The sequence below is a fragment of the Pseudorasbora parva genome, chromosome 9 (assembly GCF_024679245.1).
Source record: "Pseudorasbora parva isolate DD20220531a chromosome 9, ASM2467924v1, whole genome shotgun sequence".
NCBI lineage: Eukaryota > Metazoa > Chordata > Actinopteri > Cypriniformes > Gobionidae > Pseudorasbora > Pseudorasbora parva.
Window position 1 is genome coordinate 38498636 of NC_090180.1, and position 26438 is coordinate 38525073.

At 38.0% G+C, this 26438-nt stretch overlaps 2 protein-coding genes across 4 annotated transcripts in view; both read right to left on the reverse strand.

Annotated features, from left to right (window-relative positions):
- Positions 1–267: 267 nt before the first annotated feature.
- Positions 268–6697, reverse strand: lactb2 (lactamase, beta 2). The gene is made up of 7 exons (XM_067453275.1): positions 6449–6697; positions 4752–4915; positions 4111–4237; positions 1969–2147; positions 1717–1865; positions 826–913; positions 268–689 (listed from the first exon to the last, which is right to left on the reverse strand). Exons 1-7 carry the CDS (start codon positions 6568–6570, stop codon positions 649–651), a joined length of 870 nt encoding a protein of 289 aa, XP_067309376.1. The 5' UTR covers positions 6571–6697; the 3' UTR covers positions 268–648.
- A 17356-nt stretch (positions 6698–24053) lies between these two features.
- The window catches only part of slco5a1b (solute carrier organic anion transporter family member 5A1b), a 33253-nt gene continuing 30868 nt past the window's right edge, over positions 24054–26438 (reverse strand). For all 3 annotated transcript variants that reach the window (XM_067452535.1, XM_067452534.1, XM_067452533.1), the window contains exons 21-23: positions 25134–25198; positions 24947–25020; positions 24054–24872 (exon numbers count right to left, since the gene is read on the reverse strand). In XM_067452535.1, coding sequence (XP_067308636.1) covers positions 24801–24872; positions 24947–25020; positions 25134–25198 — 211 coding nt within the window. In that variant the 3' untranslated portion in view covers positions 24054–24800. The remainder of the gene's footprint in view (positions 24873–24946; positions 25021–25133; positions 25199–26438) is intronic.

The window sequence follows — 26438 nt, forward strand, 5'->3', positions numbered from 1 at the left end:
AAAATAATGAGGGCGTACTGCACTGACTGCAACACTCACTCCGTATTTTAACCTGATTTTAACTCCATAAATGCAGTGAGTCCAGAAACTGTTTTTCCTCATAGTCCATGGATTTTTAAACATTTTGTAATGAATTTAATTAAAATTATTTTAAATTTGGAGGGTTATAAACTATAGCAGTGAACACTATCTGTCTACGAAACAATGCCCTCAATTCTACTGACAAATAAAGAAATGAGGAATAATATAAGAAATAAACAAGCCAGACAAAATATAATCATTTATTTCAATGATTTTAAAGATATTAACACATTTTTGATTCATTAATGACACTTTGGAAAATGTGACACTTTGGACACTTCAGGCACTTCGAAAAAAGTGTTTTCTAAATAAATGTAAATAGCCTGGGCATGTTATCACAAAAAGGTCAACTAATTTAAAAAAAACGTTTCCCAGCAAATTAAAAGTAGATATGTTAAATATCTGTTTTGCAGAAATTATATGTGCCTAAATAAAAAAACACCTTAAAAAATTAACAAAAAGTGACAACTAGACCCAGCCTCCTCTAAAGTGTTTCCAGAATTAAGAAATATTGATCAAAATAAATCCATCTCAGAAACATTTTATTAGACGCACACACACATTTTTTCACAAATTGCTCTTCCACTGCTTTTCATTTGATCCTTCAGCTGCAAGGGAAAAACAGAACATTAAGACAGACAATAACTTTACATTTAAAAAAAACAGTGAGTGTTTATACACCATCACACGTGCAGACACAGATATGCACAAGCAACACCTGTGTGCACACACACACACGCATACCAAGGCAGATCTTTCCTTCCTTGTGGAGTTTCTTTAAATGGTGCGACAAATTAAACTCTGCTGCTCTGTGCAGGTGTTCAGGGGTCTCCTGGCATTCAGACAACATGAAAAAAAAGCACATGAAAATCATATAATGTGCACAATTAGAAAACAATAACATTACATTTCTATAATTAATGTACAATATTCTATAAAGTAGTGGTCAGATAAAGAGAACAAAAAAATGTGAAGTTAACTTCACAGTTCACACACAGTGGGGTCCACATTTTTAGGATTTCAATCAAATGTAAGTTTTTTTTTAATTTATTTTTTACAATTTCTATTATTTGCCTAAATAGAGGAAAAGTTGCAATGAAAAATGAGTTTGACTTTCAAAATGTTATCTAAGAATTCGGTTAGTCCCTTGCCTGTACAAAGGAGTTCACAAAGTCACACATTTGCCATATGATTATCAACTAGAAGTAAATTATAATATTCTTTCTTTGTTTTTCTTTGTTTTAAAGGGTTTAATGTCTCAGATTTTGGCCCCCACTTTACATGTGTCCTTTTATTTTCTCTCCTTGTGGATTGCAGGTTTGACTCTTGTCAAAATGTATTAAATACTAAAACGCTTTTAATGGTTGTGGTTTGCTACTGCTGTGATGTCATGTGAGTGACAGGTTGCCCCGCCCTCAAGCCAGTAAACACATCATCAGAGAAGAGATGTCACTGCAAGAGGGACAGGAAGTTATTTTGACTAAAGATTTTGAGGGAATACGGATTAAAACAAATAACGATTTGCATAGATAAATAATTTATAATAAACACTGCAATATTCCACAAAACATAGGAATTGTCCATTTTGGTTTCGTGGTGATTAAAGATTAAAGAACATTCAAAAAAGAGTTGAACCTTGTACACCACTTTAACCAGTTCGCTGGATGTAAATGCAGTTCCACGATTCTCCTGCAAAACGTTTAGGATCTGCTGTTCTCTTGCGTTCCGGTGAGTTATATACTCACAGATCTTAGAATCTGCGTTGTGGACCACTGGCCCATGACCTGACAAAATAATACAAACAGAAGCATTCATAGTGTGACTGAGAATTTAATGTAGAAAGCACTCTGAGGAAATAAGACTGTAACAACACGCACACAGACTCACCTGGATATATGAGGTCGGCCTTCACACTGAGAAGCTTCTGCAGTGACTTCATATAATCATGGAGGTCCTCAAAGACGGCTGTGCCCTCTCCCAAAATACAGTCACCTGAAAACACAGCCTGCTCCTCTTCCAGGAATAAAGCCATATGATCATCTGTGTGCCCAGGGGTAAACAGCACCCTATATGCAGCACAAACAATATAGAAACTTAATTATTTAAAAAAATTAAAAAATAAATAATAATAAATAATATATATATATATATATATATATATATATATATATATATATATATATATATATACATATACTCACCTAAAGTATTATTGGGAACACCTGTTCAACTTCTTTATAATGCAATTATCTAATCAACCAATCACATGGCAGTTGCTTCAATGCATTTAGGGGTGTGGTCCTGGTCAAGACAATCTCCTTAATCAATCAATCAATCAATCAACAAACTTAATGTCAGATTGGGAAAGAAAAGTGATTTAAGCAATTTTGGGCGTGGCATGGTTGTTGGTGCCAGACGGGCCGAGTATTTCACCAGCTCAGTTACTGGGATTTTCACACACAACCATTTCCAGGGTTTAAAAAGAATGGTGTGAAAAGGGGAAAACAGCAGTCCTGGGCAAAAATGCCTTGTTGATGCTAGATGTCAGAGGAGAATGGGCCAACTGATTCAAGCTGATAGAATGCTTGATGCAGCAAAGTATTTGTGAAGCCACAACACGCACAACCTTGAGGTGGATGGGCTACAACAGCAGAAGGCCCCACTGGGTACCACTCATCTCCACTACAAATAGGAAAAAGAGGCTTAAATTTGCACAAGCTAACCAAAATTGGACAGTCGAAGACTGGAAAAATGTTGCCTGGTCTGATGAGTCTCGATTTCTGTTGAGACATTCAGATGGTAGAGTCAGAATTTGGTGTGAACAGAATGAGAACATGGATCCATCATGCCTTGTTACCACTGTGCAGGCTAGTGGTGGTGGTGTAATGGTGTGGGGATGTTTTCTTGGCACACTTTAGGCCCCTTGGTGCCAATTGGGCATCATTTAAATGCCACAGCCTACCTGAGCATTTTGTCTGACCATGTCCATCCCTTTATGACCATCATGTACCCCTCCTCTGATGGCTACTTTCAGCAGGATAATGCACCATGTCACAAAGCTCAAATCATTTTAAATTGGTTTCTTGAACATGACGAGGAGTTCACTGTACTAAAATGGCCCCCACAGTCACCAGATCTCAACTCAATAGAGCATATTTGGGATGTGGTGGAATGGGAGCTTCGTGCCCTGGATGTGCATCCCACAAATCTCCATCAACTGCAAGATGCTATCCTATCAATATGGGCCAACATTTCTAAAGAATGCTTTCAGCACCTTGCTGAATCAATACCATGTAGAATTGCAGCAGTTCTAAAGGCGAAAGAGGTCAAACACAGTATTAGTTTGGTGTTCCTAATAATCCTTTAGGTGTGTGTGTGTGTGTATATATATGTATATATATATATATATATATATATATATATATATATATATATATACACACACACACACACACACACACACACACACACACACACACACACACACACACACACACACATACATATATATACACAATAGTATTTTTGGGGTTTTGATATATGTTGTAATACATATTCAGTCATATATATTTATATATTTGTTATTGTAATCTATCTTTAATTTTATTGTTTTCTTTTCTTTTCTTTGTTGTTTAGATAGAGGCTTTAAACAAGTATTTGGATTGTATTTACCTGTTTCTATTGCATCTATTTTGTATCTAAAACTAAAAAACATCACATCAGTATATTAAGACTGATTTCTGAAGGATCATGTGACAAAGATGACGAAGAATTATGCTGAAAATTCAGGTTTGCAATCACAGGAATCAATTACATTTTAAAATATATTAAAATAGAAAACAAAATGTAATAAAATGTCACAGTATTAATGTTTTTATTTCATTTTTAAAGCTAAAGATCTTTGAAAGCTAAAGAGACTTCTTTCAGAAACTTTTCACAAACTTTTGAAAGGCAGCGTATGCATGTTAAGCATGTTAACATGACCAAAGAAGACTATCATGTACAGAATCATTTGGTGTGTGTGTTTACCGTAATGTTGCCCCTTCAGTCTTTATCACCTCACCATCTCTGAGATATTCATATTTTTTCTTTTCGTCTCCGATTGCTTCTTCCTGTGGAGGACACCGAGGCAGTTTACTGACCTTCAGATCTGCTTCTACATAAAACACAAGCAGCTATATTAGTGAGGATTGCTCAAAGATTCAATATTTTTATACTAAGATAATGATATTTGCATTATTAAGACATAATTTGGCTGAGAGCTTTTTTAAAATAATGAGTAGGGGAGAGCAGGGCACAACCCAATTTGGGGTTAGTTACTTGTAACACACGATTTAAAACTCTCCACACATGCCAGCATGTCGAAACTTAGTGCATTTACTAGCTGCCATATAAACACAATATAGAGAGAAAAAATTAAAAAATCTTTGGAAGATATCACTGAACATTTATTTATAAATTTATATTTATTTATATTAAGAAAAAAAGTATACACTGTATTAATGAAAAAAACCACACACATACTAGACATGTGGGAAATTAATGTGGGAAAACTAAATACTCTGAACCCCAAGTGGATTTACACACAACTGAGAAAATCTTTCCCCAACTTAATATGTTTCACTTTATATGAAATGACATTTGGTATGCAAATGTCTAAACCTGTTCACCTGTGTCCAAGTGTGTGAGTATATCCTGCACTCCTCCAGTGTGGTCGTGATGCCAGTGTGTGACTATAATGTGCTGTATGGATGTCTCGTGCTGCTTCAGAGCCTCGCGCAGATTGACAATATACTCCGGTACTGCGCGCTCGCCTGCATCAATTAACACTCGCCTGACAGACACACAGGGACAGACATTTAATAAACATTCACAATATGTTATAAATGGCAAATACCGTAAGCAAATAAATGAATGTATCTCGTGCACTCAGATTTGAATGAGACGAGTGCTGTGCTTGTTTTTTGTTTGTTTTTTTGTGTTTTTTTTTAAATGGTTTGTTAACAAAAAGCATGTACAAAGGTCCATATCATTGTATAACAAGACACATTTCACATGCCTCAATATAAAAGAACAAAAAACATAATATAAAACAAAATAAAAAAGAGAGGGTACATAATCATTAGTTTACATATACATATTATACATATCATTGCATTTGTATTATAATTCAATGATAAGATTGAGAATATATTCTGCATGTAAGCACTACTTTCCCTTTCTGTGAAAATGTTCAAGGAGGAGCATATATTAATCGTTTTAACTGCTTTACTATTTTTAGATTTTGACATCACATCTATATACATTTTAATTTCTTTTTCAAAGACTATAAAAAGAGGTTTACCTTTTGTAAACTTGCATCTATGAATGTGAAATTTACTTAAAAATAAAATAAAATTTATAATAAAGTTTACATCCTTTAAAGAGTGTTCTTTAATATAATAACCAAAAATCACCTGTTTATAAGATAAGGAAAATGTTTTTAAAAGGTTATCAGCAATGAAAGCCTTCACATTATTCCAAAAATCCTGAGTATATTGACAAGACCAAAACAAGTGAGAAATTGTTTCTGTGTAGCCTTCAAAAAAAGAGCATTTTAAATCGATATCAATTTTTACATTTTTGTATGAATTCTTTTGTAGGATAAACCCTATGAATTAATTTAAATGATATTTCCTTTACTTTATTAGTGAGGAGAAACTTACCCAACCCGTTACTAAACCAATTGTGAAAAAATAAAGTTTTATTTCTATGTAAAATGTTGGCATTATTCCAGATGAGAAAACTGAGGGGAAAAATTGTGTTTATAAATAAGTCTCCAGGTAGCAAGATACTTGCTGGTAAAATTTAGGAATTTTTTCTATTTTATAATTACAGATTAAAAGAAATTCTAACCCACCCAACTTTGAGAAAATAAACCGAGGAATTATATTCCAAATAGATGAAGGATTTTGTAGATAATGTCTTTAGCCAATTAATTTTAAAGTTACCGTTTAGAGAGCCAAAATCGATAAAAATTCAGACCACCTTTATTATATGAATTCAGAATTACGGATTTCTTAATATAGTGGATTTTGTTTTTCCACAAAAATTGTATCAACATGCTGTCAATTAATTTACAAGTATGTTTGTCAACAGACATTGATTGAGCAGCATATGATAATCGCAGAGTTCTGCCTTTGAGTGATAAATCTCGCTGTAACCAATGATTAAGCACCTTACGTGTCTTCTCAATGATTTGAAGAAAATTGGAGGAGCATCTAATTTTATCGTCTCTAATGCTACAGCAACCTGAGAGGCGTTTTTTAAAAATAAAACAGTAGGCTATCGTCCGCTAATTGAGTGATGTGCTTGTAACGTTAGTTACCTTCTGCCCGTCCCGACCAGGTATGTGTTGGTGCCCTGCAGTGTCATGGGCCCTGGGTTACAGCCCAAAACACGCACCACTCTCGATGACAGCTGCTCTATACGAGGAATAACAGCGGACATTTTCTCCCGAACTAAGCAGGGACTAAGTTACTCAGACTTTATATGACCCCTGAAAAAGCTCTTGCGACGGATCAGACTGATAGCACATCAGACAGAAACTTCCTGTTCAAAAAAGTCACTTTACAAAATAAAAGTATCTGAGGCTTAAGGATGTTTCTTTTGATGTTATACTTTTAAAATCAATTAATTTAAAGGCTTTATATGTTATTAGTCTTTGTGTTTCTCCTAATGGGTCATTCTTCAATAAAAAAAAGATATCAGAAAAGCATATTTCTAATATAAATTTATTTATATTTATATGCTTTTAATAGTTGTTGACTAATTTTGGTTGAGTGGTCTGTTATACTTTATAAATTGTATATCCCACTATGCCATATATACCTAGGCCTATAAATAATAAAAAAATGTTTGATAAACATCAGTAAAAAAGTACAACGGAGATGTAGGCCTATGCATATGAACAATTAATTAAACATGGTTAGTCACTCTTTTATGGAATGTCAAAGCTATTGCAAGTTCAGATTTAATCTAATGAAGCAGTCTCCCATCATTCACAGACTCTTGACAAACAGACCGTGCGATCCATAGCTGATGTGCAACTGAAGTGATACTGTAAGCTGATTGGCCTTGAAGGGTTAGCAGTATGGGTAAAATCTTTCCGTGGCAGGGGCAGCTGCCAATGATACCTGTCACTGCTTTACGTGCCTGACACTCAGCCTGACACTGTTTTACGTGCCTGGCACTAAATCTGTCGCTGTTTTACGTGCCTGGCACTGGATCAGCCAGTGTTTTACGTGCCTGACATCCGACCGGTCACCGCTATAGCAGCTGCCTTGCGACCTGTCAGCTTTATTCGCGTGTGTTATTCCACCGGTCCCGGTTAGATGAGGCTGTCACGCGTTTCGTCAGCGTTATTCGCGTCTGTCACTCCATCGGTCACGGTTAGATGAGGCTGTCACGCGTTTCGTCAGCGTTATTCGCGCCTGTCACTCCACCGGTCACGGTTAGATGAGCCTGTCACGCGATTCGTCAGCGTTATTCGCGCCTGTCACGCGTTCTGTCACCTCTATATGCTCCTGTCACGCGTTCTGTCACCTCTATATAATAATAATAATAATAATAAATTTTATTTATAATGCACTTTATATTAAACAAAATCTCAAAGTGCTACAGAATTTAAAAACAAAAACAAAACAATCAACAACAATAAATAAATAAAACCGAAAAATAAAATAAAATTAAACAAGTAGCAAGTCAATTAAAAGTCAATTAAAAGCTCTGCTAAAAAGGTGGGTTTTAAGACCACGCTTAAAAGTATCTATAGTCTGTGGAGTCCGCAGGTGGTCAGGGAGAGCATTCCACAGACTGGGGGCTGAAGAGCAGAAGGCCCGATCCCCCATAGTACGGAGATTGGCTGTGGGAGTTTTGAGGCGATACAGCGAAACAGAGCGGAGGTTACGAGTGGCTGTTTGTGTGGTGAGGAGTTCCTTGAGATAGGAGGGAGCATCACCATGGATGCACTGGTGGGTAAGGAGAGAGATCTTGTACTCGATCCTGAACGACACAGGAAGCCAGTGGAGTGATTTTAGAATGGGGGTGATATGGTCGTATTTGCGCACCCTCATGAGGATCCTAGCAGCGCTGTTCTGAATACACTGCAGCCTCTGGAGATTTTTGCTAGGGATGCCAATAAGGAGCGCATTGCAGTAGTCCAGCCTGGAGGAGATAAAGGCATGGACAAGCTTCTCCGCATCAGCCAGTGATAGAATGGGACGAAGTTTGGCAATGTTTCTGAGGTGGAAGAAGGAGGTCTTACACAGGTGTTTGATGTGCGCTTCAAAAGTAAGCTGTGATTCCATTCTGACCCCCAGATTCGTGACTGAAGTGGAAAGAGGAATGACCTGATCAGAGAAAGCAATGCTGGTGATAACGGACTTCTGGACCTGAAGTGGAGTGCCGACTAGGATAGCTTCAGTTTTGGAGCTGTTTAGCTGCAGAAAGTTTTGCTTCATCCACGCCTTTATCTCATCCAGGCAAGTGATCAAAGTGGAAGGTGTGAGGTCAGCAGAGGGAGATGAACTTGTCCTAAAGTAAAGTTGAGTGTCATCAGCATAGCAGTGAAAAGAAATCCCATGCCGGTTGATGAGACGGCCAAGGGGGAGCATGTAGAGTATGAACAGGGTGGGTCCGAGCACAGAGCCTTGAGGGACACCGCAGGTGACATTGTGTGACAGGGATGTAGCTTCTCCTAACGCAACATATTCAGTTCTCCCAGTGAGATAAGAAGAAAACCAGTTGTGGACCGAGTCAGAGAGACCAATGGTGGAATGTAAACGGTGAAGGAGGATGTTATGGTCAACTGTATCGAAAGCTGCAGTTAAGTCCAGGAGGATGAGAAGGGATGGGGAACCAGCATCTGCCGCCATCAAAAGATCGTTTGTGACCCTGACCAAGGCTGTTTCTGTGCTGTGTCCTGAGCGGAAACCAGACTGAAATTTCTCATAAAGATGGTTATGCTCCAAATGGACCTGAAGCTGTGCAGCAACAACTTTTTCCAGCACCTTAGAGAGGTATGGGAGGTTGGAGATGGGCCTGTAGTTGTCATTAACATCCTGCTAATATATGCTCCTGTCACGCGTTCTGTCACCTCTATATGCTCCTGTCACGCATTCTGTCACCTCTATATGCTCCTGTCGCGTTCTGTCACCTCTATATGCTCCTGTCACGCGTTCTGTCACCTCTATATGCTCCTGTCACGCGTTCTGTCACCTCTATATGCTCCTGTCACGCGTTCTGTCACCTCTATATGCTCCTGTCACGCGTTCTGTCACCTCTATATGCTCCTGTCACGCGTTCTGTCACCTCTATATGCTCCTGTCACGCGTTCTGTCACCTCTATATGCTCCTGTCACGCGTTCTGTCACCTCTATATGCTCCTGTCACGCGTTCTGTCACCTCTATATGCTCCTGTCACGCGTTCTGTCACCTCTATATGCTCCTGTCACGCGTTCTGTCACCTCTATATGCTCCTGTCACGCGTTCTGTCACCTCTATATGCTCCTGTCACGCGTTCTGTCACCTCTATATGCTCCTGTCACACATATGGGGGTGGTTTATATATTTACTTTTCTAACTAAGCAATACATCAAATACAAAATATGCATTTATCCACATTAGATAATTAATATAGGGAAGCGTGGGGAACCTAACGCTTTTCGACTTTCAGTCATTTATTTAGTTTCAGTAAATCCACTTGGGGTTCATTTCACACGTAGCCTATAATACAAGTATGTGGTTTTGTTTCATTAGGTGTAGCCTATGCTTTTTTCTTGACATACCCCAAAAGAATGGAAGTGAAATGTGACAACGTACCCCTAGGTAAGGTACATTGTAACACGTCCAAATAACAGCTTAAAATTTTATCATACAATCAAAAAATATACAAGACAAACTAAAATATTTTGTTAACAAAAAATATTTTTTTTAACATTTTATAATAAAATAATGGCATTTTTACTCATTAAAAATACACATTTTTGAGTTTGACAACAAACACACTGCTATATACAGCACATCATAGTTAAAAACATAATGAATCTTTTTTAATAAATTGACTCTGAGTCTTAATTCACCCTTGTTTCTTGGCTCAAAAGAGTAAAAAATATATAGAATATAATATCTAGGGGCGTTTTTTTTATAATTTTTTTTTTAAATTTTGGCACTGTTTTTTCTCTAAATAATATTGATATGGCAACTAGTAAACACAATAAGTTTCATCATCCTGTGGCCTATACCATGAAGCTGGTTTAGCTGGCTGGCCAGATATGTTTAAGCTTAGTTTGTGTGGGTTTTAGTTTCAAACCTGGGTTTTAGGTACATTAAAGTGGTTTGACTTTTAGCTGTGTTCATCTCCATAGTAACTTATGATCCATAGCTAACCTGCTCCAGGGCAGCTTATGTTCTGGATAAGAGATCTCAAACTGAAATTGGACCAATCCGCTGTGAGTAAAGTGACACACCTCTGATGCAATAAAGCCACTCCCCTGTTTCTGCTCCAAATTAAAGGTCATTACTTAGCAAATGGTTTTTAAAGACTAAAGCATCTGGCTTTTAACAATGCTTATTTATAATTATTATTATTATTATGATTTATAATAATTTATATATAATTTAGGTAATTATTATACCCGTAATCAATTACACATTTATCATTTTAGTTAATCAATCATTAATAGGCACTTTGTTAAAATTAATATAAATAGCCTATATAAAAGTAATGCAAATAAGCTTTAAAATACATAAATAAAGCTATTAAAAAAAGATTTAATGAGTTTAAATGTTCAGTTCTCTCTCTATATAAACTAAACTAACTTCATAACTTTTACTTGCATTGACATATAATATTTTTTTCTTTAAGTTGTCCTCTTTCCGCAGAAGAGAGAAATGAATCTCACTCAATCTGGTGAGAAGTGAATCTCTGTTCAACAGCATGTGATTGGCTGTTCACTAGGAATGTCACATCATTGATCCACAGCATGTGATTGGCTGTTCCCTACGGATGTCACCCACTGATCCACAGCATGTGATTGGCTGTTCCCTACGGATGTCACCCACTGATCCACAGCATGTGATTGGCTGTTCACTACAGATGTCACCCACTGATCCACAGCATGTGATTGGCCGTTCACTATGGATGTCACCCACTGATCCACAGCATGTGATTGGCCGTTCACTATGGATGTCACCCACTGATCCACAGCATGTGATTGGCTGTTCACTACCGATATCACATCACTGATCCACTGATCCACATTGGTTGTTGACTGCTGATGTCATAGCTAACAAAGCCTGAGTTGACAGAGAAAGCTGATGATCAGCATCATGGGACCAACAAAGCCTGAATAGATTGGTTTGGTTTTGTCAACTCAAAACTAATCCTGTAACCCTGAGTTTGTTAAACCACCATCATAGTACAGGCCCCTGGCATGTGTAGAAAGTGTTAAAACATACAACTAACCTCAACACTAGGTTTTGCTCCGTGCTCCCTATAGGCTCTCTTCCTTTGTCACACTAAATCGTATATGTGCATAGTTAAGAACATTTAGTTTTTTTAGCCTACCATCACATAAAGGTTGCATTTGCATGGTGGTAACTCAATTTTTTTTTTTTTTTTTGGCTTGGAATTTCGTTTGTTGTAAATATGAACTGAATTTAGAAATGCTTTTGAAATTAAAAACTGGAACGCTGACATGGAACAAGATTGGCAAAACAATGATCCACGAGTCCACGGCCTTTGTTGTGAATATACACAAATAAAAGTAGACAGTTTATAGTGTATAATAATGTCTTGCATTTTTCTGTATGGATAAAAATGACGGAGTAGGCTACTGTGAGTTGTTTCCGTTGTCATTAAGGGGAAAACGTGCCTGATGCGTTCATCGGGCAGAGGGTTAAAGATAGCCTAGGCCTACATTTATAATGCAAAAGCTTTACATTCAAGATCAATAAAAATATAAAGCTTTTGCAAAATTATAAATGTGTATACTGTCACTTCATGCATTTAATGCGTCCTGGTTGAATACGTTTTCCAAAAATGGGAAGTGTTTTTTACTTTCTATTCATTGCATAATCCTAAATAAAAATGTAGGCTACTCAACTGTTTTCACCATTAATGATAATAATACATGTTTATTGAGCTCAAATCCTCATATCAAAGTTATTTGAGAAGGATCATGTGACACTGAAGACTAAAATGATGATAAATTCCGCTTTGATCACAGGAATAAATTATACTTTACTAGGCCTATACATTTACATAGAGAGAAAAAAAGTTATTTTAAATTGTAAAAATATTTCCCAATATTGTTTTTGCTGTATTTTGGATCAAATAAATGCACCCTCCTTTTAAAGCAGAAGAGACTTCTTACAAAAACAATCAAAATAGTAGGCTATACCAGTGTCAACCTTTTTTCATTCATGGCACCCTTTGACAATTTTCAAAATGTTGTGGCACCCCCTGTAACATACGTTACACTAGGAGTGTAATGGTACAAGATTGCTCACGGTTCGGTTTGTATCACGGTTTTAGGTTCACGGTTTCAGTACGGTTCGGTATTTGGTATCTTCAGGGAAAAAAGGACTAATAAAAATAAAGAAAATAAGAACAAATAACTTAAATACAAGCAGCAGCACAAATAAATACTACTGAGCAAAGATACTAATAAAATAAACTATGCATTTTAGGTTTTCCAGGTAGGTCTAACATTAGTTTTTAGGTAGAGAAATTGAATAAATAATCAGATGTAAAATAACTGCATATTTAACTGTTTAAATTAAAGATTAATCCTTATCAAACTTACAAAAGCTATCCAATCAAGAGCAGGGAGTGATGTCCTTATCTTTTGTTTGACAGACAGCAGTAAAGGCTACTGCCCCTTTAACACCTAATGCAAGGATAGTTGTCGTCTTTCTCGACTGTATAATGTTCACTTAAGGCATACAGAATATGTCTGCTTGGATACTCATCAAGATGGACATGTTGACATACTTTTAGAGTTTGTCTGTTCAAGCGCAAGATTTGAAAGAGAACATTTTTTTTGCGCGCTGTGAGACGTGTGCGCGCTTTCGAATGAGCGCACAGAGACAGAACTTCTCACAGTGCGCGCGAGTTCTCATTCGCAAATAACGCTGTCGGAAAGCGTGACAGGCACATCAAACCATGACCGGAGGAGTGACAGGCGCTAATAACGCGGACTGAGCGTGACAGGCACATCAAACCGTGACAGGCGTAAATAACGCGGACGGAATGCGTGACAGGCACATCAAACCGGGACCGGAGGAGTGACAGGCGCAAATAACGCAGACGGAAAGCGTGACAGGTGCATCTAACCGTGACCGGAGGAGTGACAGGCGTAAATAACGCGGACGGAATGCGTGACAGGCTCATCAAACCGGGACCGTGACAGGCGCAAATAATGCGGACGGAAAACGCGTGACAGTCACATCAAACCGTGACCGGAGGAGTGACAGGCGCAAATAACGCGGACGGATCGCGTGACAGGTGCATCTAACTGTGACCGGAGGAGTGACAGGCGCAAATAACGCGGACGGAAAACGCGTGACAGGTGCATCTAACCGGGACCGGTGGAGTGACAGGCGCAAATAATGCAGACGGAAAACGCGTGACAGGCTCATCTAACCGGGACCGATGGAGTGACAGACGCGAATAACACAGACGGACCGCGTGACAGGTGCATCGAACCGTGACCGGAGGAGTGACAGGCGTAAATAACGCGGACGGAAAACGCGTGACAGGCTCATTTAACCGTGACCGGTGGAGTGACAGGCGCGAATAACGCTGACGAGACGCGTGACAGGCTCATCAAACCGGGACCGTGACAGGCGCAAATAATGCGGACGGAAAACGCGTGACAGTCACATCAAACCGGGACCGGTGGAATAACACACGCGAATAAAGCTGACAGGTCGCGAGGCAGCTGCTACTAGCGGTGACCGGTCGGATGTCAGGCACGTAAAACACTGGCTGATCCAGTGCCAGGCACGTAAAACAGCGACAGATTTAGTGCCAGGCACGTAAAACAGCGACAGATTTAGTGCCAGGCACGTAAAACAGTGTCAGGCTGAGTGTCAGGCACGTAAAGCAGTGACAGGTATCATTGGCAGCTGCCCCTGCCACGGAAAGATTTTACCCCCTCTCAGGGTTAGTTCAACCAAAAATGAAATTGAAATGAAATTTTTGAAATTTTCAAAAATGAAAATGAAAGTCATTAATGACTCACCCTAATGTCGTTCCACACCGTAAGACCTCCGTTCATCATCGGAACACAGTTTAAGATATTTTATATTTTAGTCCCAGAGCATAATGCAGTCAATGCCCACTTTAATGTCCATGTCCAGAAAGCTAATAAAAACTTTTGAGCAAACACAGACCCGCGTTAGACCCGCCTTAACTCGGCTGTGTAAAGATGCCTTAAGATATTTTATATTTAGTCCGACAGCGTATCTAAGTGTTTGCACACTTTACTGTCCATGTCCAGAAAGGGAATAAAAACATCATCAAAGTAGTCCATATGTAACATCAGTTAGTTCATTCAAGCATCAAAAATACATTTTGGTCCAAAACTAGCGAAAACTTCCACTTTATTCAGCATTGTCTTCTCTTCCGCGTTTGTTTTTAAACCTCAAATAAAGATTCAAGCGGTCATGAATCAGCGTATTGAATCATGATTCGGATCATGTGTCAAACTGCCAAACTGCTAAAAAATATGTGACATTGGCGATCCAAATTATGATTCAATACGCTGATTCATGACCGTTTGAATCTTTATTTGAGGTTTGAAAACAAACGCGGAAGAGAAGACAATGCTGAATAAAGTCATAGTTTTTGTTATTTTTGGACCAAAATGTATTTTCGATGCTTTAAGAGATTCTAATTAACCAACTGATGTCACATATGGACTACTTTGATGATGTTTTTATTCCCTTTCTGGACATGGACAGTATAGTGTGCATACACTTGGATACGCTCTCGGACTACATATAAAATATCTTAAACTGTGTTCTGAAGATGAACAAAGGTCTTACGGGTGTGGAATGACATTAGGGTGAGTCAATAATGACATCAATTTCATTTCTGGGTGAACTAATCCTTTAATGTTACCCTTGAGTCTGACCATTACTAATAGTTAACAATGCAAAATAAGCTTTTCATTTTCGTATATCTTTAAAAGCCACATTTTTGACTAAAGCAAACAACATTTATTTACGTATATTCTTATTGGTCAGTTTAATAAGTATATTGTTATCATCCTCTTCTATTCGTGCAGTCAATACGCTTGGACTACTGACATGATAGATAAAACTCTGAGTTATGCACATTAGTAGATAAATTAATAAAACAAAACCTTTTCAGCTTCATTGTTCATTTTGAATGAAGAGGCTTTCATCCTCCCTTGCCTCTTTTATCATTACCATATACAGGTCCTTCTCCAAAAATTAGCATATTGTGATAAAGTTCATTATTTTCCATAATGTAATGATAAAAATTAAACTTTCATATATTTTAGATTTATTGCACACCAACTGAAATAGTTCAGGTATTTTATTGTTTTAATACTGATGATTTTGGCATACAGCTCATGAAAACCCAAAATTCCTCAAACCCAAAAATCTCAAAAAATTAGCATATCATAAAAAGGATTTCTAATCGAGCTATTAACCTAATCATCTGAATCAACTAATTAACTCTAAACACCTGCAAAAGATTTCTGAGGCTTTGAAAAACTCCCAGCCTGGTTCATTACTCAAAATCACAATCATGGGTAAGACTGCCGACCCGACTGCTGCCCATAAGGCCATCATTGACACCCTCAAGCGAGAGGGTAAGACACAGAAAGAAATTTCTGAATGAATAGGCTGTTCCCAGAGTGCTGTATCAAGGCACCTCAGTGGGAAGTCTGAGGAAAGGAAAAATTGTGGCAAAAAACGCTGCACAACGAGAAGAGGTGACCGGACCCTGAGGAAGACTGTGAAAAAGGACCGATTCTAGACCTTGGGGGACCTGCGGAAGCAGAGGACTGAGTCTGGAGTAGAAACATCCAGAGCCACCGTGCACAGGCGTGTGCAGGAAATGGGCTACAGGTGCCGCATTCCCCAGGTCAAGCCACTTTGGGCCACAGAGAAGCAGCACTGGACTGTTGCTCAGTGGTCCAAAGTACTTTTTTTCGGATGAAAGCTAATTTTGCATGTCATTCGGAAATCAAGGTCCCAGAGTCTGGAGGAAGACTGGGGAGAAGGAAATGCCAAAATGCCTGAAGTCCAGTGTCAAGTACCCACAGTCAGTGATGGTCTGGGGTGCCATGTCAGCTGCTGGTGTTGGTCCTCTGTGTTTTATCAAGAGCAAGGTCAATGCAGCTAGCTTTAAGGAGATTTTGGAGCATTTCATGCTTCCATCTGCTGAAAAGCTTTATGGAGATGAAGATTTCATTTTCAGCACGACCTGGCACCTGCTCACAGTGCCAAAACCACGGGTAAATGGTTTACTGACCATGGTATTACTGTGCTCAATTGGCCTGCCAACTCTCCTGACCTGAACCCCATAGAGAATCTGTGGGATATTGTGAAGAGAAAGTTGAGAGACACAAGACCCAACACTCTGGATGAGCTTAAGGCTGCTATCGAAGCATCCTGGGCCTCCATAACACCTCAGCAGTGCCACAGGCTGATCGCCTCCATGCCACGCCGCATTGAAGCAGTCATTTCTGCAAAAGGATTCCCGACCAAGTATTGAGTGCATAACTGAACATAATTATTTGAAGGCTGACTTTTTTTGTATTAAAAACACTTTTCTTTTATTGGTCAGATGAAATATGTTAATTTTTTGAGAATTTTGGGTTTTCATGAGCTGTATGCCAAAATCATCAGTATTAAAACAATAAAAGACCTGAAATATTTCAGTTGGTGTGCAATGAATCTAAAATATATGAAAGTTTAATTTGTATAATTACATTATGGAAAATAATGAACTTTATCACAATATGCTAATTTTTTGAGAAGGACCTGTATGTTTACTCAACTCATCACTTCAAGTTATCTTGCTTTAAAAGTGTTTTACAGATATAGATTGCACAAAGGCAGTATTGTTTAGTCTTTATGATCAGCTTTTGACCATCTTCAGCCATGCCAACTTATTTTGAGAGCGTAGAGCAGTCCTCATCTCCTGAACTATCAGATGAGCTCATCATGGCCCTTGCAGGGCGGTGGTGGTCCTTCATTGAGGTTTCCGAACCCATATCTGAGGAGCATGCGTAGGGGGACCCTACCTCGTGGCAGTGGTGGGGAACAGTGGGAGAAGGAGAAACTTCATGCCCCACACCTCTGGTCTTCATTGATTTGTCTGAGAATGTCCAGTCTCCGCACTCAGGCTTCTCAGATGTAACACCAAAGTCCACAAAGCAGTGGAGGCAGAAACAGAGAGTACCTGTGGTTGCTGTGTCTGAAAAAGTTAAGGAGAGAGACGTCACCTCATCTTTGGTCTTCAGTGATGTATCTGAGAAGACCCGCACTTAGGATTCTCAGATGCAACACTGAAGCAGTGGAGTGAGAAGATGACATAGGGAGCACCTGTGCCCAACAACATCCCAGGGAAGAAAAGGCTTGATATTTCTGAGCCACTGAGGCAGCCTCTAGCCTCTTCTCTAAAGGATGCACGTCTCTGTTGCACACAGGACGCTCATGGTGTCCCTGACAAAATCCCAGAGATGAAAACTCTGAAGAGCCCAGAGTTGCTGAAGAAGGAGCAGCAGAATCCTCAAGCCTCTTCCTTACAGGTAGCACCCATGTCTACCAAGTCCCAACTGGACGCACCTTTACCCAACAGTTCTCCAATGGGTGCACCTGTGGAAGGAATCATCACCACAGGAAGCAGCACTGCCGGCCAGGTCTTCACAGGCAGCGGCCGTGCTGGCCCAGTCAGCAGCATTGCACGGCCAAATACTAAGAGCGAGACAGAGGCAGCACTTGCTGAGAATTTGAGGGAGAATTAGCAAAATTGAATATATAATAAAAAATACAGTGTACAAAAAGCCTGTGTATTTATTTATTAATTTAAAAGAAAACAATGATCACGATAAGCAATAGGATCATGAAATATTGGTAATGCTTAAAGCCTTTTTATATATAATGCATTATAAAGGTATTCATTATGTACATTATAGTGCATTGCATATTTTTATTTGTCATGTGTTATATACTTTAAGTATTACTATAACTGAGGTTATAATTATTGATGCCATATAATACATTATAAGGCGCATTAAGAAGTAATTAATGCATTAGTAATCCCTTTGTAATGCATCATAAAGAAAGTGTTATTCCATTTGATTGATGTTAAAGGGGTGATAAATTGAGAAATTAACTTTCCCTTGAGCTTTTGATATATAAAAGTTAATGGTTATATAAGAATATCCTATAAGTTTCAGAGCTGAAAACTTCCTTGTTAGTCAAAGAACAGCTTTTATTGACACCAGGCCTAGCAAAATATCTATTTCAGATTATGCCACACACTGATGTTATCAGGTTGATAACCGCCTCAACAGAAAAAGAACAACGCCTGATTCTGTAGCCCCGCCCACCATCATGTGCCACTAACATGACATAGGCCAACATAGAGCTAAACCGATAGAAACTGCGGACTTGGCAGCTCTGTTGACAATTGACAATGTCCCTTCGTTGCTCTGATTGGTTGTAGGTCTATCCAATCGAGGTCTTTCCTGGTTCAGTTGAAACATGCCCCATAATTACATTCCAATGGAGCACTTTCAGACTCATATTCTGACTAGAATTGAATATGACCACGTCAGGCTACGTTAACACTTTATTTTAAGGTGTCATTGTTACAGTTTCATTAATTATGTAAGTACTGAGATTAACAACATGTACTTACTATAGGGTTAGGATAGGATTGGTTTAGGGTTCATTTCATGTTAATTATGTATAATTTATTTTTATAGTAACTACATGTAACATGTAACAATGGCACTGTAAAATAAAGTGTTACCTTAATTGACATGTGTAATTTAATAACAACGTGTAATTTATTTCTTCATCAAACTTGTACAGAAATATTTAAGGTCAAAGGGCAATTCAAATTAAAGCTGCGAGCAGCGATGGCGGGCCCAAGCCGGTGGCACCGCCACCCCGGTGGCATCAGCTTAACTGTGCACAGCAGGCAATAGGCATTTAATATGGGAAAAAATAAATAATGGGACTATGTCAAAGTCATTTGAATTCACCTCATTAACTGCAGCAACTGGTGCTGCTATGACCAGGAACCACAACAGTCACATCTCTGAGATCAATTACATTTTATTCATTAATTTTATGTCAGATGATGTCAAATGTCAATTTCAAAATGAGTGCAGAATACTGTCCAAATGCTGAAGTTGTATTATCCTTACACTTCTCTTAAAAATAAATTAAGCCAAATCACAGAGACAGCAACAATGATTATAATATCAGTGTCAGGTAAGAGTAATATGCGTGCATATCATTTATAGAAGTTTATTATAAACAGCCACTTTTATAAGATCATGTGAAATTATTTTTTTTAATCCATTTGAATTCTATCAATAAATAATTAGTTTAAAGAGGTGTCATACGTGATCTTTGCAAACACAGCACATGACCTTCTTTAAAGCCCATGTTATAGAAAACAATTAAAAGTATTAGGATATAATAGGTCACTTTCAATTATGTGCAAATGCATTTTTTGCAGCTCAAAATATTGTAAGTTCAGAAGACCAGTGTTTTATATATATGTTTTATATATAATGTATTATATATGTTTTATATATAATGTATTATATATATATATATATATATATATATATATATATATATATATATATGTATATATATATATATATATATATATATATATAATACATTTTTTAAACTTATTTTTCACAATAAAGTGATAGATATTGCTGATAGCCTATGATATGAAAGGGTTAAATTATGAAAAAAACAAGAAACAAGGCGACACACACAGAGTGAGAGAGACCCCCTCCACACACACACACACATAGAGTGATCCTGAGAGAGGGAGAGTGAGGGGGGAGGGGAATGACAGACACAAAATCTAAACAGTGAGAGATCATTGTTTTTATTTCACTGTCTGAAAACACTGTTCTGCAATAACAACAATAGTTTTATCTTCAAAACAGTGTTCCCTTGGACATGTCCAACCTGGTTACTAAATAAGGCTACACTTCCACCTTCTGGTTATTCTATATACCGGTAGCTCATTGGTTCTCATTTTTGTCCTTAAACAAAAGGCATTAATCTTCTCATTTTTTAAGTTACACACACTACTTTTTTTTTTTTTTAAGACAATTAAATGGGTTTTTTCTTTTGTTAGTAATGTTTTTTTATATTTATATTTTTTATTAATAATTATTTGTATTAACACAATTATTTAACTAATTATATAAAACAATATTGTCAATGCCCTACAAATAAACTGGTTTTATACATTCATTTTTTTATTCAAACCCAGAATAATTTTTTTTATCCTTGAATGCAGGCCAGAGCACAGCATTGAGAGGTAATCTTTTTAGACAGAAGAGTGGCTCACACACACACACACACACACACACACACACTGTAGAAATCAGTGACACGTGTCCCCATGAGTCTGTGTGCATTCAGGTTGAAGTCCCCACCAGGCTAGAAAAAAGAACACACACACACGCACACACGAACACACACACACAGTAGTAATGCTGAAGTATGCTGCAGGCAACTCTTATCAGTTAAGCCCATCCACCATCCACAACACACACACACCCACCCACAAACACACACACATACACACACACTCATGTCTGGTTCACTATCTTTCTGGGGACTCATAGATGTAATGGTTTTTATGCTGTACAAACCATATATTCTGTCATCCTGCTCCTGCCCCTAAACCTACCCATCACACAAAACTTTCTTCAAAAGAACTCATTCTGTCTGATTTATAAGCTTTTGTACCCATTGGGAAGTCCCAATGAGTCTGTGTGCATTCAGGTTTAAGTCCCCACCAAGTTAGAAAACCATTCACACACACACACAGAGGCAAGGTTTTTTGCTTGAAAACTTATACAATATTGCCCTCTACTGGTAATTTAAGGGAGAGCATAAGTGTTGAAAAAACAGAAAAAAAAACAGAAAAACAGCCAGTGTGATATATAGAATAACCAGCAGGTGGGAGTATAGCCTTATTTATGAACCAGGCACGTGTGTCCCTATTTTGTGTTTTTTAGGCATTTGCTACGGGAACACCGTTTGAGATATCCAATAACCGTTCGCATTTTAGCATCTTCTGTATATTTACTTCATGTTGTCCGAGTTTGGAGGAGATTGAATGAATCGCTTTTGAGGAGAAGGTAAAAACTCAGAGCTCGCTTTCCACTTTGTGTTATCTTCCAACCAAATTATCTGACTTCCTGTTGGTCAGAGCTAATGACTGTAAATTAGAAAGTTGTCCGGCTCGAAAAGTACTATATATATACCGAGTTTGGTGAATGTAGATAAAACTAACCCTCCTCTTTGGACAAAAGTGACACTTCCTGCTGCCAGTTGGTGGCGCTATAACTTTGACTCACAAAAGTCATATCCATGTGATCGGCCTCTTACAACGAACACACAGCTGAAGTTTAATCAAAATGAATTAATGTATGCAGAAGTTATTACACACTTCCTGTTTCCCTTTTCTCGCCATAAGTTCGTCTCTTCGCCACGGCCAAACCGTTTGAGATATCAAAAAGTTGCTCGCAATTTAGCATCCTCAGTGTCTTCACTTTATGCTGACCGAGTTTGGTGCTGATCGGGTGAATCGTCTAGGAGGAGTATCGCAAATTCCACAGCATGCGTTTTCCGAACAACCCATTATAGCTCACTTCCTGTTGTGCTGACGCATAACTTAGAGCACGAAAGTTGTTCGGCCCGATGAGCTCTATATGTGTACCGAGTTTCATATGTGTACGTGCAAGTGTGTTTGATTTATAGACCCCGTTTTCAGACACCACTTTAGGGGGCGCTGTCGAGCCCCCCTGCCACGCCCGGGTCCCAGCCTCAGCCCGGCCCTGATGGCCGCGCATTCTGATGCGTGTGCAAAGTTTCAAGAGTTTTCGAGCATGGGAAGGGCCCCAAAAATGCCCAAATAGTCGCGTAAAAAAATAATAAATAATAACAAAGAAAAAAAAAAATAATCCTTAGAAGAACAATAGGGCTCTGCGCCCTTTCAGGGCTTGGGCCCTAATAACTGATAAAAAACATCAGCAGGACATCAAATGACAAGATGTGGTTCACATTGTAAAGACTTCTGAGAAAGAAATGCAACTTTTGCTGTAGTTGAGAAAGCACCAAAGCTGTTACACTATGAAAACAACAAATACTAGAAAAATATTCAGAAAGCTCTCGGATTTCATCAAAAATATCCGGAGATGAACAAAGATCTTATGGGGTTTGGAACAACATGAGGGTGAGTAATTAATGACAGAAATTCCATTTTGGCTGAACCCTTTAAAGGAACACTCCACTTTTTTTTGAAAATAGTCTTATTTTCCAAGTCCCTTAGAGTTAAAGAGTTGAGTTTTACCGTTTTTGAATCCATTCAGCCGATCTCTGTATCTGGTAGTAGCACTTTTAGCTTAGCTTAGCATACATAATTGAATCGGATTAGACCATTAGCATCACTCTCAAAAAGGACCGAAGACTTTATTTTTTTTTAAAGATAATATTTTTCCTATTTAAAACTTGACTCTTCTGTTGTTACATCATGCACTAAGACCAACGGAAAATGAAAAGTTTAGATTTTTAGACCGATATGGATAGGAACTATTCTCTCATTCCTGCGTAATAATCAGGGAATTTTCCTGCCTTACCATGGGTGAAGCGGCCCAGTGATATTACGAAGAAAATTGTTCCTAGCTATATCGGTATAAAAAAAATGACAACTTTTAATTTTCCGTTGGTCTTAGTACACAATGTAACTACAGAAGAGTCAAGTTTCAAATAGGAAAAATATTGAAAGTAGGTCTTTTTTGAGCATGATGCTAATGGTCTAATCCGATTCAATGATGTATCCTAAGCTATGCTAAAAGTACTACCGCCAGATACAGAGACCGGCTGAATGGATTCAAAAACGGTAAAACTCAACTCTTTAACTCTAAGGGACTTGGAAAATGAGCCTATTTTCAAAAAAAGTGGAGTGTTCCTTTAAGACATTAAGAACAAAAGCAATGAATGTACGTAATCGATGCATAATATCATCATGTAACTTGCAGAAATGATTTTCAAACAGACGTGTTCCTCTCATTGTGCTTTTCTACACGAAGGTTGGTTATATGATTATTGATGAATTGTGTGTGCCCACATGATTGAGAATGATTGTGCATATGCATGTTTGAACACTCAGGACACTCAGGAATTAGTGCTTTACTTCACAGACACGTGAAACTTTATTATGGAGCTGCACAGGATCAAAACAGCTTATTCAGTCGCAAAACACACCGATAGTCTGTTAATGTTGAATTTAAATATTCACAGTCTAAACCTGGCCATACAGATGAGCTTGTTAGTAATCTTCAATGGGGGTATAACAACGATTACTTGTATAGTCAAAATAGACATGTTACAGAGAAACCCCCACTGCAGTTAGCTTAGGAACAGTCTCCTATATGTTTTCTTGTTGGTGTATGAGCTGCTATTTGGGTCAGGCTACATTAATATCTGTATTAAGAGATGAACTGCATGTCCACATAGAGCGTCAGGATATGTAGAATCTAAATCCCCTGTTTCATTTGATGTGTCTTATTAAAATGAGTGACTGTTTATTGCTCTAGTGGATGTTCACTGATCTGAACTCCTCCTTATGCTCACGAATCTTCTCAATAACAGTATGGAGATCAGACTGTAATTTGCCAGAATTTTTATTGTTTACATTTTCTATGCACAAGTTTGCAGTAAGTTCATAAAGCACAACTCTGCACAAATCTTGCATGCATTTCTACTTGCTATCCACACTGTTTGTGTGCACAGATTAAATTTTAATACCACATGAAAGTGGTAGTGCTTTTTATGTTTTAGTCTTACAACAAAAGTTCAGGTCAAGTTGAACATCATGATGTAGTTTTGATTTATGAATGATTTAAACGTTTCCTTGGCTTGGAAAGGCAGAAATAGTCTCCTCGTGTTCTTGGTCTTAATCTCACATGCAAGATGTTTACGCTTTGTGTGGGTCTCTGATAATCAGAAAAACTGTAGTAGTCACACATAACCCATAGAACACAGTCTAAATCTTAAATAACAAAGCACATAAAGATGAATTCAATAAATTCCGGACCAATTAACTATATATTTAGAACATATCTGGTCTTAGTTGAAATTTCTGCGTGATATGCAATAGAAACGCCAATTATGAGAGAAAAATTCATATCTGAAATAAAGAGGAAAATGATGAAGTAAAGATATGGAAAATAAAATGTGCTTTCATATTCACACATAGCTAAACCAATACACAATTCCTAATTACTACTGAATATATTCCAATCATTTTACAGACAAAATAGTTTCTTTAGGACATATATCTTCTCAGACATGGGATCAGAGTTTATATACAACCAAGAGAGAGAAACAGAAAGGTAGGAAGAAAGGAAGTATCACTGTGGCAGGACTTTGAGAATAGCGTTCACTTCCTCAGCTACAGTCGTCAGTGCAAACTCAAACTGATCCTGAGGAGGACACAGAGTAGATTTCAGCTATTGTGCCTTTTTCGGTGTGTAAGTGTCTGTATGTATGAACATACCTTGCTCTGAACCATGCCGGGTCTCTGGTCTCTCAGGTGTTCCAGCGTAGCAGCAATATCAATCTCTTTTGCACCTGTAACGCACATAATCTTCATATTTATATCAGTATTTACACTGACTGCCCACTATATGCAAAGTATCACTTAACACCACTGATATCTGATCCACTGCTTTCTTTTTCTTTACCTTTGGCCATTTTATTCAACACCATGTCGATCAAAATGTACGTCCCAGTCCGTCCAGCTCCGTCACTAATGGAAAAAAGAAAACGGCAACATAAAAAAACAACAATAAAAAGCCAAAATAAATAAACACACTATATGACATATTTCGGATACTTTTATTTTGTAAAGTGCGAACAGGACGTTCAGAGTGATCTGTCAAAGAACTGGTTTCAGATTTCAGATCTAAAAACAAGTTTTTAACCTTTAGTCAAAATGTAACAACTCGTCTCAGTCTTTGCTTTCCCTCTGACGTCATCATGACAGCATGAGCGTGGAAAACAGCCAAATGTCTTTTCTTCCAACCATCTGTCTTTTGCTAGTTGCGGCCAGCACATGAAATTAGATGGCGAGTAGGCACACTTTCAGCTGTCTTTACCCTTTACCTGCCATTGTTTTGTTTTTTTAAGTTCACAGCTGCTGCCAGTGTTTTTTAAATCATTTTTACAAGAATCAGATTTCATTCATTTCGGAGAGCGGAGAGCTGACAGACAAGATGATCGCGGAAGATTTGGTTTCAAAGCGAAGTGTAAAAGTGCCTATTTAAGTGAGTTTGTCATTGTACCGTTTTGTTGTAGTGTTTTTAATTAAGAATAATAGGCTAATGAACCCACAATTCAAGCAACCCACCCCTGAATTGAAGCTAATTCAAAACTGAAACTAAAATGAGCATGGCCGTCTGGCATTCATTCACGGCCGCATTGTCATTCATTCACGACCACACATTCATTCACGGTGTGTGTCTGGTCTGGCACGTATTTAGTTCAAGCCTATGGAAGCTTAACTGTCATAGGAATTCATTGAAAACACTTGCTTTGCTCCGCAACGCTCCCGAGCGGCCGTGCGCATTTACATTTTGTGAGTGAGATTCCACTCCTATGGGCGGGTTGAAAACATGAAGAGCTTCTTTACTGTCTCTAGCCTCGGCCCAAAAAAGCCTCCGATGATGCAAAATTCCGATATTTATTTCATTGGGGGCTTTTTTTCCAGACGTAAAATACATAAATCTCTCGTCTCGTGGGATATGAGGGGGGAAGCACAATTAGTCAAATATACTACCGGGTTTCAACTGATACAAAGCTTAATGCTGAAGTAATATTTGAAATATATTTGAAATATATTTATTATTTATGTTATCGTCATCCCACACATGGATCTGCATTCAAATAATTAACATCAAACAAACAATATAATCCTTATTCTCAGTCAATAAAGAATACTTATTAAACGGAAGGATTGAAAAAATGTCACCAAATGGTGGTAATAGGTG